This window comes from Maylandia zebra, linkage group LG12 (genome assembly GCF_041146795.1).
Source record: "Maylandia zebra isolate NMK-2024a linkage group LG12, Mzebra_GT3a, whole genome shotgun sequence".
Lineage (NCBI taxonomy): Eukaryota > Metazoa > Chordata > Actinopteri > Cichliformes > Cichlidae > Maylandia > Maylandia zebra.
This window is the reverse complement of record NC_135178.1, coordinates 35,345,449-35,361,275: the sequence shown is the minus strand read 5'-3', so window position 1 is coordinate 35,361,275 and position 15,827 is coordinate 35,345,449. Positions and strand designations below refer to the sequence as shown.

Here is a 15,827-nt window from a genome sequence, read left to right as displayed (position 1 = left end):
ATGAGGGTGCTAAGGTGCAAGTCATGTGAAAAACTGTCTTTCTTAACACAACAGTGGACGTCCCAGCAAATTCGCCGCAAAGTCAGACTCTGCAATGTTCAGAGAAACTGCAACAAACAACCCCAAACTCTGCAGGCCTCAGCGAGCATGCTGAATATCAGGGGTCCCCAATCTCAGTCCACGAGGGCCGGTGTCCCTGCAGGTTTTAGATGTGTCCTTGATCCATCACAGCTGATTTAAATGGATAAATTACCTTCTCAACATGTCTTGAAGTTCTCCAGAGGCCTGGTAATGAGCTAATCATGTGATTCAGGTGTGTTGACCCAGGGTGAGATCTAAAACCTGAAGGGACACCGGCCCTCGTGGACTGAGATTGGGGACCCCTGCTGAATGTTAACGTTCATGACCGTCCAATTAGGGGTGGGGAACTCCAGGCTTCAAGGGCCGGTGTCCTGCAGGTTTTAGATCTCACCCTGGGTCAACACACCTGAATCACATGATTGGCTCATTACTAGGCCTGTGGAGAACTTCAAGACATGCTGAGGAGGTCATTTAGCCATTTGAATCAGCTGTGATGGATCAAGAAAACATCTAAAACCTGCAGGACATCGTCCTTTGAGGCCTGGATTTCCACACCGGTGGATTAGAAGAAAGCTTGTTTAGAAGAGCTAAACATAACAGTGCGGCTCAGGTTTGCAAAGCTGCATCTGAGCACAGTTCAGGCTGTGGCAGCTGTCTTGAATATTTTTCCACTTGTGAATAATTTTCTTCACTGTAGAACGATCGACTTCTAATGGTTTGGGAAAGGACTTCAGTAACCTTCCCAGACGGAAACAGCTGCTGCTCCTCAGCATTGTGATAACACACATCTGAGCGCTCCAAACATGCAAACCACAAAAACATCTGCTTCTACAGAGGCGTTCATACATGTTTATAATCAGTTAATCAAGTTCATTTGATTAGCAGCACCGGGCTGATTCTTATCTTGTTGATTCCTCCGGAAACATTAATGATGTGCAGTACTGACCCACACATATGGTTCTTACACACACACTGGACTTTCTGGTCATTGTTTTTGCACAACACTGGTCACTATATTCTTCATTTCCGGTTAATACTTGTACAGCTGCTGTTATTGTGTATATATTTATTTATATTTAGATTTCTTCATACATTCTTATATAGTTCTATATTGTGTATTGTGTATTTTGTTGTACAGTTATTTTATTTTCAACTTTAATTTATATATTTATCTTTATCTTATTCTTCCCAGTTAAATTTACCCTTCATTCTAATTTGTGTTGTACAGTTATTTCATTTTTAACCTTAATTTATATTTTATTCCTTCCTAGTTAAATTTACCCTTTTTAATTTTTCATATTTATTTCCTATCTTATTCATAGCCTTTTCCTTTTTTGTTCTCTTTAGGTCACGAGCAGTTGTCCAAGCATTTCACTACATATCGTACTGTGTATGACTGTGTACGTGACAAATAAAATTTGAATTTGAATTTGAATTTGCTCAGTATTTTGCACGACTGCTTCTGATGCACAAAACCTTAGAATGTAAAGAGGCTGTACTTTCTTTTTACCACGACTCTATTTGTTGGTCTTCATTAATGGTGATTTATTGTGTAAAGACATTATAAGATAAAAAAAACAAAAAAAAACAGAAACACACCAATCAGCTGAGCCCTTCCTCTGCTGCATACACGAGCGCTCTGTGATGCTGGGGAGATATTATGAAGTAACTCCCCTTCCACATAATAATATTTTCCATATCCCCACCACTGTGGGATGATAGGGGAATTTGTTGACCTTACATTTATCAGGAGGCACGTGTTTAATAAGGCCGTGATGTCTACGTGTCACGAACTGTTGTGTTTGTGTAGTAATACCAAATCTAACAACTATAAATCTCACACGGACACACCGCCCCTGAGTTAAAGACTAAACTAGTGCTGAAACTAATCAGCTAAACTGAAACTGAACAACAATTAAAAAAAAAAAAAAAAACTTTCCCAAAATGAAAACTCCCCCCCCCCCCCCCCAAAGAATAACTCAAAGAATTAGGGTAAAATAACGCTTACATACTGCTCAAAGTTTATGGTTTGGGTCAACTTTCTAGACTGCAAGTGTCTAGAGAATCATTTATAGTGTATACATAGCCTGAAATTAATAAATGAACAATTGATCCTGATTAATGTTTCAGAGCGCAGGAATAGTTCATGTTCACATGAGAGCATGTCCTGTTTTTCATCATAAATATGAATATTAATTCACAGAGCACAAAACATGCTTATTGTCGGCCAGTCTGTGGCAGGAAACTTTATGTGGGTTTATGTGTGGGTTCCCACTCTCACTGAAATGGCAGATCAAGCACATTTATGATCTTATGACTTCCCCCAACTCCCTTTCGTTATCTATTAACTTAGAATAAAGTGATTTTAATTTGTCAGAGGTTCAATTTTTTTATTATGGGGACTTAAGCTTGCAGTTGTAAATGTAATGTATTTGCTTTTATATTGCGCTTTCCTAGTTTTACTGCCCACTTAGACTCCCTCCCAGTTTCAAGTTACCTGTTAACTTAACATGCTTGTTTCTGGGTTGTGGGAGGAAACTGGAGGAAACCCACTTCAGGTACTCTGAAGTGGTTCAAACATCCACACAGAAACTCTCCTGCCAGGATTGGAACCAGAATCCTTGAGCTGATCGTATGAACCACTGTAGCACTCTGCTGCCCTATTTCTAACTCAGCAACCATCTCTCAAGGTGCCCTTTGACCCCTGTATGTTCTGTTCCTTATGTGCTCATGTCCAAGTGTCATCATTCCCGAAAGTTCTCTAAAACCACCATCATGCCTCAATTTACAGAAAATTGTGCCAGCTATATAACAGTATTAAACTTTTTTCTTTTTTTTCTTTTTTTTAAATTGTGCATTTTGGGCCACTTTATAAAAATTAATTAAATTTCAGGCTGAAAAATGATATTTAAATTATTTTTGCTGCTGTCACATTTGACCAAAAGAGCATGTAAGGGTCAAATTTAGGGATTGAATTTAAACCTATAAGTCAAACTTTTACTATACGCTTGTTAAAAAGAAACGACTGAAGCCTGATCTTAAGAGTAGAGAGGATGATAATACAATACAGTCAGATCTTTAAAATATGATAACTCTGGCAAATGCATTTGAAGTCTAATGCAGAAGCAAGTGGCGATTATTTCCCTCCGGTTATTTACCAGCTGAGCGAAGAGCTGATACGGTTGTGTAGAGCGCTCTCTGCTGGTGGAGTTGGAGGATTGCACTTAAATAATTTGGCCCAATATTGAAGGAGTATTTTCATTCCATAATTTGGATTATATATAGTAGGATGATCCTGGAAATGTATCCACATGCTGTTATTGATATTACATCTAATTTATTGTCTACGTTTTCAAGCAAATCGACCAATGAAAGCTCTGAAGTTCTGAAAATGTTGGACCAGAAGATAAAAACATCAAATGTTGTGATCTGTTGAGCTTTGAGGAGACCACGGATCGGACCAGAGGTGTAGAGTTGCTCGTGTTTTGCTAAAAAGTGACTGCCAGTTTTTCCTCTTATGACTCTGCATGAGCAGGTGTTCTAGTAGCTGCATTTTCAATACAGAAGAGACTTTGCAGCAGATTATAGAGTCAGTATAAAAACATTTAAACCATTCTAGTAACGATGCTATGAACTGCTGTAACTTTACAGCTGTGGTTCATGTAGTTTCAGTGAGGTAGACCTTAACAAATGTCTAAGATTTGGTGAAAAATACTAATAACAGAAAACGGACGGCTCTTTCTGTTAAGCATCCTTGTGACTCTGTTTTATTATATTATATATATCATATTATATCATATTAAGATAATGAAAAACACAACGACAAACTCGGGTTAGCTTTTTATTGTTTAGAAGTCATCTTTTAAAAGAAATATACAAAAAAAATAAAGAATCATTGTAACTATTGTGTGTTTGGAAATAAATTTCCAACTCAATCTCTACAAATTTAGGTTACACTAGTTTCGTTATAATAGAAGAATTTGCTAAAAGAAAAAAACAAAAGCACAGGGAGGCGAGTTGTGTGCATAGCTTATGACAAACCTCCAAACAGAACCAAAACCATATAAATAAAGGCTTTAAACTAAATCAAGAGGCTCTGGTGACCCTAAACTCTGACTAAAGTGGTTCATCCCCAAATGTGAGAATAACTAACTGTGTGATTAATAAACTATAATAAAATCTATAATGAGCATAATGTGAAGCAGAACAGGAAAAAAGATAACAAGTTCACTGATAAAGAGTCTTAAAATCTTACCTTTTAAAATAGTAAACATGGAGAGCAATTTGTTGTTTTTCTCGGTTTCATTTTACTATAAATTCTTAAACCTCTGCAGCTACGGCGTCTCTAAACAGCTTCTCAGAGCCCATCAGGACGCCTTTACAAACTCCAAACCTAAACACTAAAAATGATTTCTTATCAGTAATTTAATCTAAAACTGTTGAGTCTCTAATCTTTAAAATACAATAAGGGGCGAACAAATTATTTAAAGACAACAAACAAACAAACAAACAAACAAACAAAAAAGGCCGGTTTAACTGTCCTGCTCTTCTTCACACAAAAAAAAAATGTTTTTTCACATTCCTGTTAATCAGATAAACAAAAATCTATTTTACTTTTGAGTAACTGAAAGCTCTCTTAAAGAAACTGGTTAAAATGTATATAAAAGAGCACAACACTGAAAAGATAAGATCCTTTATCACTGTCTGAATTTCTCCAGGCTGGTTATCTATGAGAAATCTATGTATTTCCATTATATTTTTACACATTTAATAAAGAAAAATATATTTTATTCTTCAGCAAAATGACCTGTTTTAACTCAGCCATGAGTTTAGTAAACATACAAGGCACAACTTTTATGTAATTCACAGCATTATCAGCTTTTTTGATTGTTTTACAAAAGAAAAATAAGATTTTAAGACTCTTTCTTTAGGATAGAAATCTATTTTCCATCCTGAGGTGGAAAACTTTGTAGAGCAGCTGAAACCTTTCTTTAAAAGAAGCTTAAACCAGCCCGCTGGTTGGCAACACAGAAACTCTGCTGATCTGCTGTTAAACAAAGCACCCTGCAAAGCCCTGTCCCTCCACCAGGGGGCGACAGAGGCTTTCGCAGCAAAAAGCCATCGCTAGTTTACTGCATGGAGCTAGTGTTTTTCTGAGGAGAGAATTAACTAACTGATCGTCGATGTGAGTGAGCAAAAGTGCAGCTTGAAACTTAAGCATGCTGAAGTGAGTAACCCCTCAAACAAACAAACAAACAAACAAACAAACAGTTCTCTCTTCACCAGCACTCGGACTTAACAGTTTTCATCGTGCTTTAGGGTCATTTAAGAGAAACTTTACAGGCACAGAGTGGTTGTAGTGATTTCCCTGATCAACAGGACACGACTTCAAACTAAAACAAAAAGTTTCTGCTCAGTGTTGGTTTTTTTTAAACATCTGGATCACATTCAGTGTTGATTTGGTGCCTTCAATGGGAGATCAGATGCTTCAGAATTGGGCACTTTTTAATCATTTATGCGCAGAGAGTTATCCTGCTTGGCTGCTGAGCCTCAGATGAGGACTTCTGGAGATGGAAACCTTTCCATAATTCTTTTTTAACAAAGGCGCCCTTCCCTGCCCTTCTTACTGCGATCTGAGAGGTATTTAAAGGCAGCAGTACGTATTTTCATGCATGTAGTACATGAAAGTTTTCAGTACGTACTGCATCCAGTTAGTGTTCAATCGATTACTGCCATCTTAAACGTGCATTTTAAAGGAATTTTGGCAGCTCTGAAGCTAAAAACACGTTGGATTAGTGTATATTTATTACAAAGCTTAATAATCAGCTCAATGCTTGAAATATTTTTTAATCTATAAAACCTGGTGTTACTGTGTCACAGCAGCAGCTCAGGAGAAACGTTTTTGTGCATTTTTGCCGCCTTTTAAACGTCACAGAAACCGCTTAACGGAGCGCAGCACGAGCGCTGCCACAAACTTCACATAAAGTGCACACTGATGAGGTTTTCCTCTCACGGCGTCAGACCAGCTGAAGCTCCAGGAAAAAAAAAAAAAAAAAGTCAAGCTGATGCACGTGCTGGTCCACGTGTCGCCTCTCCTGCTGCTCGGTTTAATGGCTCTCGATCACCACGGGCTCGTAGCCACCAGCAGGCACCCTGCAGGGATCCAAACACAGAATCAGAGTTAGCAATAGCAAGCAGAATTCAGTTTCAGAGTTTACCGTTTCTCCACATTAAACAGTGAAAACAGACATGAAAACGGATTAAAAAAGAAAGTGGACTATAGGACTGAACTGTGCATGTTTCACATTCAGATGCATGATATATGCTTCTAAATGGAGAACGGATGTGCTGGTTCACACTAGCAGTAATTTAGCCCTCGTCTTATACGTGCACTTTATGATTTCATGTTTCTATGATCCATGTTTGACCTCCTCTCTCTCTGGTCCAACCATAATGCTGATTCTGTTCTTGCGAGTTATTAAAAACTTTTATCTTCATAATAATCAGTTTTGTTGAAAAAAGCAAAAAACCCTCCTAAAAATAATTGAGGGAACACTGGATCATCACAGTAAAACCACTTCAGGGAAATCAATCTACATAGTCAGGAAGCATAAACCACAGTGAATCCATTTCTCTCTCCTCATCCCTCCTCACTGATTGTTCTATAGTTTTGCTTTTTGTTAGTGTGCTTATCACCTCATCACAGCTTGAGACAGGACCTGCAGCCCCGAGAAGGTTTGCTCCATCAAAGCACAGTTTCAAAAGTATTATGGCGATACTAGGAGAGGGGCTGTTACACAAGAAGAGCTGGCAACGCCATCGACCCAGTAGTAGAACTGCTATCTGCTCCTTTGTGCAACGAGGAGCTGGGGGAGCCAGAGCCCTACAGAAGGACCTCCAGTGAGTGACTCATGCATGTTTCTAAGCAGACTGTCATAATCAGACTTCATGAGGAGTCGAGCATCCTCTAGTGGGACCTGAGCTCAGAACAGCACAGTGTACTATAACTGGAAGTTATCATTTTCATACAGCAGCTGAAAAGGACTCACAATAGTTTATGCTTCTCGACTGGACAGACCGATTTACCTGACATTTAACTGAATGAGTTCTAGTGCTCCATAACTGCTGTGAATTACAGCCATAACTCTTAGAAAAAGGAAGAAGCCACCAAATCATAGGAGCCTATTTGAGCTTCTCATAAGAGGGAGAGTGACATAGAGATGGTGAAACAAGGGGAAGAGGATGACAGGGCTTTAAATTCATATTTCAAAGTTGGGTCCTCAGAGGGAGATTTACGGTATGTAAATTATTACATTGCTGTGATTTTCCAGTATTTTTGGAAACCGACTAGACTTCATGCAGCTCCTGCACTCCAATACTGAAACTCAAGTTCTGGGAAGTGAGAAATAAACCAAAAACAAAGACAGCAGAGCTCCTCACCTATTTCCAAGCCTGATGCCGCTGAGCGCCGTGGTTCCGTCTCTGCTGACGAACAGGCGCAGGTTGCTGTCTGAAAGTCCAGAAACACAGAAACTGAGTTAAGGCCAGCTGATGGAAACCAGAAGGCACAGCGAAGAGAAGGTGACGGAGCACAGAGTCGGAAAACTGAAGAAGCGCTCGGGCCAAAGATGGTGCAGCAGCTGCCTTTTTCTGCTTTTAGGCATCAATGAGCTGCTGTCAAATTAACTGTGAGAGCTTCATATGAAGAGATTCACTGTAAACAAATGAGGCCTTACTGAAGAGTTACAGTCTGCAGCTACGGCTGGTGATGACATCATTTCCCACAAATTCACATCAGCTTTACACAGACTACAAATTGCCGGTAAAGCGTGAATCTGCGTTCAGCACCCAGTAAACTTTTTGAAAACACTCCGGAAATAAGTAAACTGTATATTCTCTGAAAAATTATTGTACTAAGCAGCATGTTTTTGATCTTTTCTTTTTTGTACCTTCAGTGTGGCTGATGTCTGCAAAGTTCTGGCTTTGGACGATTTTCTCCACGATGTCGTCGGCATCCATGCGAGTGTCGTTCACCCAGGAGGGGTGACTCTCCACAGAGTCCTGCTTCCTCCTGAAACACAGTGAAGAATGAAGATTGTGTAGTTTGAACAGAACTAGGCTACCAATCACACGACCAAGCGTACTCTGTGTGTACCTCGGAGGCCTATTTGGGGGTAAAACTGGTCGTGGGGGTCGAGGGGGTCTCTCCGGACGTCCAGCGTCCTTGTCCCCATCTGGGGGGGTGTCAACCGTGAAGCACAAGCCCCCGGAGGTGCTGCTTCCTGTCGAGGTATTTCTGCGATGCGTGAGGTCCGACAGGCTGGAGGAACAGGAGTGCTCCGTGCTGTATCCTGCAGAAGGCCGTGAGGACATCAGTGTCAGATGTTAAACAGCAGCGGTGTTAAAATCATGCTCACCCCGTCATGGATGAAACATCCGTGTGAGACCTGAAATTGTGTACCTGAGATTTTGCTGTGCTGGCTGGCATAGCTGGAGTTACGAGAGTGACCAGACTGGAAAGCTTCTGCGGGAACCGACGGATTCACCTCAGATTCCTCCAGGAGTCCTGAAGGTACACAAAGAAGAAAAAAGCACCACTGTTACCACCTCATACGTGATAATAATTGGTAAAAATGTCTGTAAAGAGCAGACATAATGCAGTCTTTTCACTTTCGCAGCAGAAATCTAACCATCTATATATTTACGGCTTGTGGTTGAGGATCTGCACGTTTTCTTTGCATGGAAAAGGTTAACAAACTCAGCCTTCCAAGTCTGAAACGAAAACAGGTTTCTTTTTTTTTTAGTTTAATTCAAACCTAAAATCCTAAACGCAGTCGGCTAGTTTTCCCATACAAAGAAAATTAACTCTGGGAATTTCTGGCTCCAAGCAAAACATCTGGCTGAGATTTAGGAAAGTTGGGCCGAGATCTAAAAGATTGGAGTCCAATTTCAAGAACACATTATCTGATCTTTCATACTTTTCTTAATCTCATTTGTTTTAGACATTACTTCAGTGGGATTTATCCTTCAGTCTGACAGTTTGACAGATGCCACCGAGTTCAGGAGCTGTTTGGCTTTAACATTCGTGGATGGTTATGATGAAGAGAAATCTGTCCGGGGATTCAACTCAAATCTCTTCTGACTTAAACTTCACTGCACCTGGAAAACAGCTGTGGGGGTGTAAAACCATTTTATTGATTCAGAATCCAAAGAAAATCTGCTCATCAAATTCAAATCCTTCCAAATATCTCCCTAAAACTCAAGATAAACAGTAAAGTACACCTTTCACCTTCCAAGTATAATATACTGATCATTTACATATTACCAGTCTCTTCCTCTCAGACATATTGTGCTTTTCCTTATTTTTCTGTCATACTAAACCTGTTAAAATGATGAAAGGTCATATAAAACATGCCCAAGGTTTAGGCTTCAGCCTGCTACAGATGCTCAGTTTCAGTCCTATTTCTTCGTAGCACACGTCGTGTACCTGAGCTGATGATGGAAGGCCGATGTTTGGAGCCTCGGCCCAGGGAAACCCCTCCCGGCGGTCCAGGCTCAGCAGTGCCCTCCCCCTTGCAGTCCAGCTGCAGGGTGTGCTCCTGTCCTGGGATGGAGATGGACTTTGCTGTGCTTTGAGGTCTGCAGGGTAAAAAAAGGAAAAGAGAAAAGATACACAGCTTATCAGCCTGGGACAGACTAAATGGGGACAGAGGTGCAGTTCTGCTTAGCTTGGCACGCTCAGATAAGATTTGTTTTATTTAGGGAGGAAAAACTGAGTCATTTTGGCAACAAAGGACAGAACGGCACAAAGTTATAAGCACTAAGGAATCTGGTTGAAATGAACTTTAAATACCAGTAACATATTAAATACCAGTGGATTGCGCAAAAGGTTTTACTGCTATGCAATACTGTAGAAAATATTGTTTGTTAAGCTGGAAATGTATAGTCTGTCTGTTTGTTTTTTTACTTTCACAAATATTACATAAAGAAAAAATAAACAGAAATCTTCAAGACTTCCAAAGAGTAACTAAAATCCCCCACAATAAAAAACACTTTAAAAACTATTATCTGTGGTCTGGAGTATGTTCGCCTTCACAGTAAAAGTTGTGCCTTATCACGGCAACCACAATGTTTCCAAAGGTGCAGCTTTTATTTTGGAGGCAAGCGTTCCCATTTCCAGTTTGTGCCACTCTTTTCACAGTGTCACTACTACTGCCCAGCAAGTAGTGTTTGCAGACAAGTCATCATCTTCCATGCAAACTGCAGGCAACTACGTAAATCTGACACCAGTCAAACCAATCGCAAGGTTTTTGCTGCAGCACATTTTTCCCTAGCAACCTAGAGGACGCCTGAGCACAGCTAATCACATATTTATTTATCAGTTTTAATCATTTAGCACATCTTTTGAGAATTCATTGTGACATCTTACATCTCACACTGAGGATTACTCACGTTTTAAAGCACGGATCTCCTGACAGGAGGGTCATCCCAATGATCACCTTTTGGGGAAAAAATTAAAAGAGCATTTTTTAAAACTCTGTCATTTGAAGGACATCTCAAACAGGAAATTGATTTCAGACAATCAAACAAACAAACAAACAAACAAACAAAAAAAAGTACTTTAAAGCCCTAACTAAAGAATAATCTACTTTTGTCACAAGATTCATCATGGATTCATTCATCAGATTCATCATGGCCACACACATCCACTCAGGGTAAACAAACCTTTTCATGACACTTTTCAATACCTTTAAATCTTTCATCTAAGTTTCTGATAATCATTACTACCAGTTCACGATGGATAATATGGACAACGCAACAGGAGATGCCGAAACCTCACAGAGGCAAGACGACATCATCCACCGACACCAGCGACCTGACAACAGATATCGAAGTCAGTGTTCTTGCATCGATAAATAAAAAACTGGACTTACTTGGAGCACTACATAACAAAATAAAAAAAACTCCTATCAAGTCTTAAATGCATGCATAACTACATCGAAAAATTCAAGAAAACAAAACCATGAAGGAAACGATATCGAACATCCAAACAAGCAGCATGCCTGACAAAACCAGCTTCTCTGGCATTACTCAGCTGAAACTACAAGACTTTGAGTTATACCTACTCACAACCTAAATATGAAAACTTCCAGATTAGCCCTTTATCCACAGTTAAAATGAAGATGCTTCCACAACTTAATTACCTGTTTTAATTGCTTCCAATTACCTTACTTAAATCCATCATTAAATCTAAATCAAACTTAATAACTCACTGGAACCACCTAAATGATCAGATAAATTAATAAAAATAATTAATACAAGGAAAAAACTCATATTCAGACTAAGTTAATATGTACCTCAGAAACGACAACAGTAATTTCACCGGGAAAAAGACTTTGCCTTCTCTCTACCACCTCAGACCTCTGAATTAAAACATGCATGAATATATTTTACCCAACCAGGAACACAAACCTACAACTTATACAGTATAAAGTTATTCACACATCACTCAAAGGAAAATGGTTCAAATGGTTTTGTCGATACAGGCGCTTGTTAACTAAGGCGGTGTGAAAATAATTATCGGCGCTACCCAAACTGTACACATGTAAACCTTTTCATTCCACTGTTGTAACGTAACCTAAAGCTGGCAGATTTTATTTTATTTCACTTGTTCAACACATTGTTATCTTTACTTCATTTTTCATTTTCCTTTCAGTTTCAAAGTGAAGTCAGACCCTAACCCAGTGGCTGAAACCTCCCAAAAATGTCCATCTTACGCTCATGCCGAGATGTAACGTGACTAAACTGAAAAGACCGTTTTCTTAAGAAGTAATGAGCATCAACTGGAAAAGCCTGGAGTAGTTCCCATTAATCCCATCTGTGACGTGTGAGTCACAAACATCTGCGCAACACAAAGTCTTCCAGAAACTCGAGATGACAAAAAGACTCGTGACTGTTTTGCTTCACAGAGTGGTTTGTGTTCATGGTCACTGGGTGGCGCCATAGAGTTCCTGAACTTCCCAGCCTCCATCATCCACAAAGGCAATGAAGTGACTCAGCTTCATCGTAAGCTGTGCTCATTTCCATTGTGTTTATACAAAAACAATTTCAATTAAAAAGAGAAACATTTCTTGAAGCCTAAAACGACGCCTGTTTTTTTAAATTTATTTTTTTGTCAAGGACACTAAACAGTTATTGAAGAAAAAAAAAAAAAACGCATAAAAACCTAATAATTTCACAGATTGAGAAATAAATTCTATTTTCTTGGTACACTTTAGGACCCTTAGTACCAACTGAGCATCATTTTAACCTCCCTGAGTATTTTTGCTGATCGTGTCCATCCCCCTTATGACCACTGCATGATCGCCTCAAATTGGTTTCTTGAACACACCAGTGAGCTCACTGAACCCAAATGGCCTTCAGATCTCAATAGAACACCTTTATAATGTGTTATAACACAGGATTTACATCTTGGATGTGCAGCTGACAAATCTGCAGCAGCTGTGTGATGCTGTCATGTCAACATGGACCAAAAGCTTTGGGGAATTTTTCCAGCACACTGTTGAATTAAGGCTGTTAAGGATGTCCAACCAGGTACCAGCTAGTCTCCTTTTAATGCAGCAGGTTTTTTTGAGTATTTCAGCACCACACTATCATCATAAAACACAAACACAATGAAGGTGAAAAAGACATGACACTGGTCCTGGAAGGAGGCAGATCTCATCACAACTCAGCTTTAAATAAAAGAGGGGACAACTTCCTCCTCATTCTCTGTCTGTCCAGTCTGTTCACTTCTTAATAAACATCCATTATTCCTATTTCAGTGCTCATCTCCTTGCCTTCAGTATGGAGTTGTCCTGCCGTGTGTTCTTCGTGTCATATCCCTCCAGCAGACAGCAGCGCACGGTGGAGCCCGAACCTGCGAACTCCGCCATGTTGAGGTCTGTGAAGCCCAGCTGGGCGTGAAGAGAAGTTTGAACAGAGTTAATTCAAGCTGCTCTAATGGAGGCCTTCCCCGGTCTTTATTTTTGGCACACGTTCGAGGTAAAGCAGATTTCTGAGACACCCATCATTTAGCAAGCCAAGTAATTTTACGCAGTTATCGTCACAAGCGTTTGAAGTGTGAAGCAGATGACAGAGTGCAAAAACCACAAGTCAGTCTTTACAGACATCAACCCAGACTGAGAGTGAAACCTGCATTTTGAAAGTTGTTTTAAGTATCCTTTTTTTTTATTGTACTGATGTTACATAGTTTCATAACATCAGTTTATCTTATCAGTTTTAGTTTGATTAATCTTCACTTTCACTGGTTCTCTGTTGTAGAAACTACAGTCTTTCTTTTAAATGTCCTCTGCAGACTTTAAACATCCATTTCTTTCCTTTATAATTATCTGTCAAACCACTTCAAAGCCCAACTGTTTCAGATGTCTTACTCCTTTTTAGGATGGCAGATTTACAACAGATAAACATAAAACATTTAGGTTAAAAGCAATCCACTTGTTGCATGGTCATAAACATTAGTAAATAAGTGTGGCACTTTCTGTTTATGCTACTCGACAGATGAGTTTTTCTTTTATATATTTAATGTTCAGTGGTTAATTCTCATTAAATATGACCAATTTTTGAGGTCCTCGTGAGCCAAACACTGCTTAAGAGCTTCGTTTCTGACGTGTTTTTCTACTCTTGGCCTTATGATATCATGGAGAGGGGATATCCCTAATATGGTCATCTTAAGAGCACAGAAGCCCCATCCACCTGCACATTATTCCTTTTGCGTGCGCAAAGCAGTTCATCAGAAAAAAGTTGCATGAAAGTGAGAGGATTTAATAGGTCTGTTTAATCTGGTATGAGATAAGGATTATTTTGAACTTGAAATCATGCAAAGCTACTCTAGTAGAGTGCAAGAATGGAAATAAGGACCTGGAAATGAGCTGAACAAGACATGGACTGACATTTATAGTGTTTTTCTAATCTTACTGACCACTCAAAGCACCTTAGACTACAAACCACCTTCATTCACAGCTTTATGGTAAACTCTTTAAGCAGCCTACCTCTCATCCAATTTGCAATCACCAATTCGGGAGCAAATATTCGCAGATTTCCGACATTACTACATTCACGTGAGCACAACATTGAGCCAGTAAGATTAAAACCATGAAATCTTTATAAACTGATTTATAAAATAATCTTTATTGGTTATGATTTGCTTCCACCAGCTATCAAACCACACAATTTAACATTTCCATCTCAGGATCTTATTTTTCTTATGTACAGCAGCCCTGTTTACAAGCCATAAGGCAGGTCCTTTAATCCCTTTTAATACTCCTTCAATAATCCTGCTTTTTTCACCCTAAACCACTTGATGAAAGACCTCTTCCTCCACTTCTTATCAGTAAATGTTTTAATGCTGATGAACTGGTTGTAGATGTCAATCAGGGATTTAAAGACAGCCACTGATCACACTGATAAGAAAGGGTCTGCATGACCTTTATCTCAAAATCAGACCACAGAGCTTTTTGCCAGGTGGAAACGATGTTATTTTTATTTTATTTTTATAGCCCTCTCAAGAAAAGTGTTCCCAGATTCTTTGGGGTAGGTCCTGTTTTCTTAGGTGTGTGTTTAAGGAAGCCGTCTTCTAAGGAGGGAAGCGAGGTATATTTAACTGAAGGAAATCTAAATCAAGAACGAGGCGAATGCAGAGGAAACGGTTCCTGTCGGGCAGCAACGTCCAGGGATCAACAAAAGTTTATGTGCACGAGGGGGTTTGACCTTGGAGTTACATTTACGAGACGCTACTCATTTGTTCGGAGCTTTTACGGTTACAGTTACGGTTAAGGATAGGAAGACGCTAACAGGATGTTTCTGCAGATTCTGGGCAAATGTGATGGGAATATGATTCATTTTCATGTCCGGCTGATGGAATGCTGGCCAAACACTTCAGGGAATGCTAATATTTACATGAAACCGCTCATCTGTAACTGTATGTGTTTATGAATGTGAGAGGTGAGGAGCTCTTACCTTAGTGTACGCCTTTCCTCCTTTGAGTTCCTGCAGGGAAAACAGGAAGACTGTAATGAACTGAATGATTCAACTTCATATTACAGCATCCTTCTGATTACAGGGCTCCTAAAAGATGGATGAAATTAAAGGCTGAGGGCACACACATGGCTCCGGTGTAGCTCAGTGAGCCGCTGAGGTGGCATTCACATGGGAGAATTAGCATCAAGCCTGCATTTCTGTGGCGGTGGCTACACCAGCTACACTGAAAAGACTTAAGGTTTAATGTTTAAAAGACTTAACATATATCACAAATCAGAAAAGGTCCCTATTTACAAGACTATGGTCTGATGTCTTTTGGTATCATTTTCCATCATTTTCTTAGCAGAAAGAAGAAAAATGATAAGCTCTTGTATATTAAAGCCTACTTAAACAATTTTTAAAAGGAATTACAGAGATTTTCATCAGTCCTAGTGAATTTTTTTGTTTTTTTGTTCAGGGTTTTCCATTGGAACAGCAAAACCTCTTTGGTAGGAACCAAAACTTCAGACATAAATGTCATGACATATATGAACGTACCATCCTGGAGGAGACTGACTATGAGCCAAATTTTCTGAACAGGGAAAATAGGATGCAAGTCCAATCCTCAGAGCTCATAGATGTGGTTACTTTTACTAGTGATTAACAAAATTTGCGCTTTTTTCTAAACACAGGCACACTCAGTTCATTTGAATATCAAGCACAAAAAA

The 15,827-nt window shown here is 39.4% G+C and overlaps 1 protein-coding gene across 3 annotated transcripts in view; it reads right to left on the bottom strand.

The window, feature by feature from the left end:
• Positions 1-3,909: 3,909 nt before the first annotated feature.
• eeig1a (estrogen-induced osteoclastogenesis regulator 1a) overlaps positions 3,910-15,827 on the bottom strand; it is a 37,772-nt gene continuing 25,854 nt past the window's right edge. For all 3 annotated transcript variants that reach the window (XM_076891187.1, XM_004555693.6, XM_004555692.4), the window contains 9 exons: positions 15,100-15,129; positions 12,921-13,037; positions 10,534-10,580; positions 9,569-9,720; positions 8,543-8,647; positions 8,237-8,432; positions 8,031-8,152; positions 7,522-7,591; positions 3,910-6,234 (listed from right to left, as the gene is read on the bottom strand). In XM_076891187.1, the coding sequence (XP_076747302.1) occupies positions 6,189-6,234; positions 7,522-7,591; positions 8,031-8,152; positions 8,237-8,432; positions 8,543-8,647; positions 9,569-9,720; positions 10,534-10,580; positions 12,921-13,037; positions 15,100-15,129 (885 nt within the window). In that variant the 3' untranslated portion in view covers positions 3,910-6,188. The remainder of the gene's footprint in view (positions 6,235-7,521; positions 7,592-8,030; positions 8,153-8,236; positions 8,433-8,542; positions 8,648-9,568; positions 9,721-10,533; positions 10,581-12,920; positions 13,038-15,099; positions 15,130-15,827) is intronic.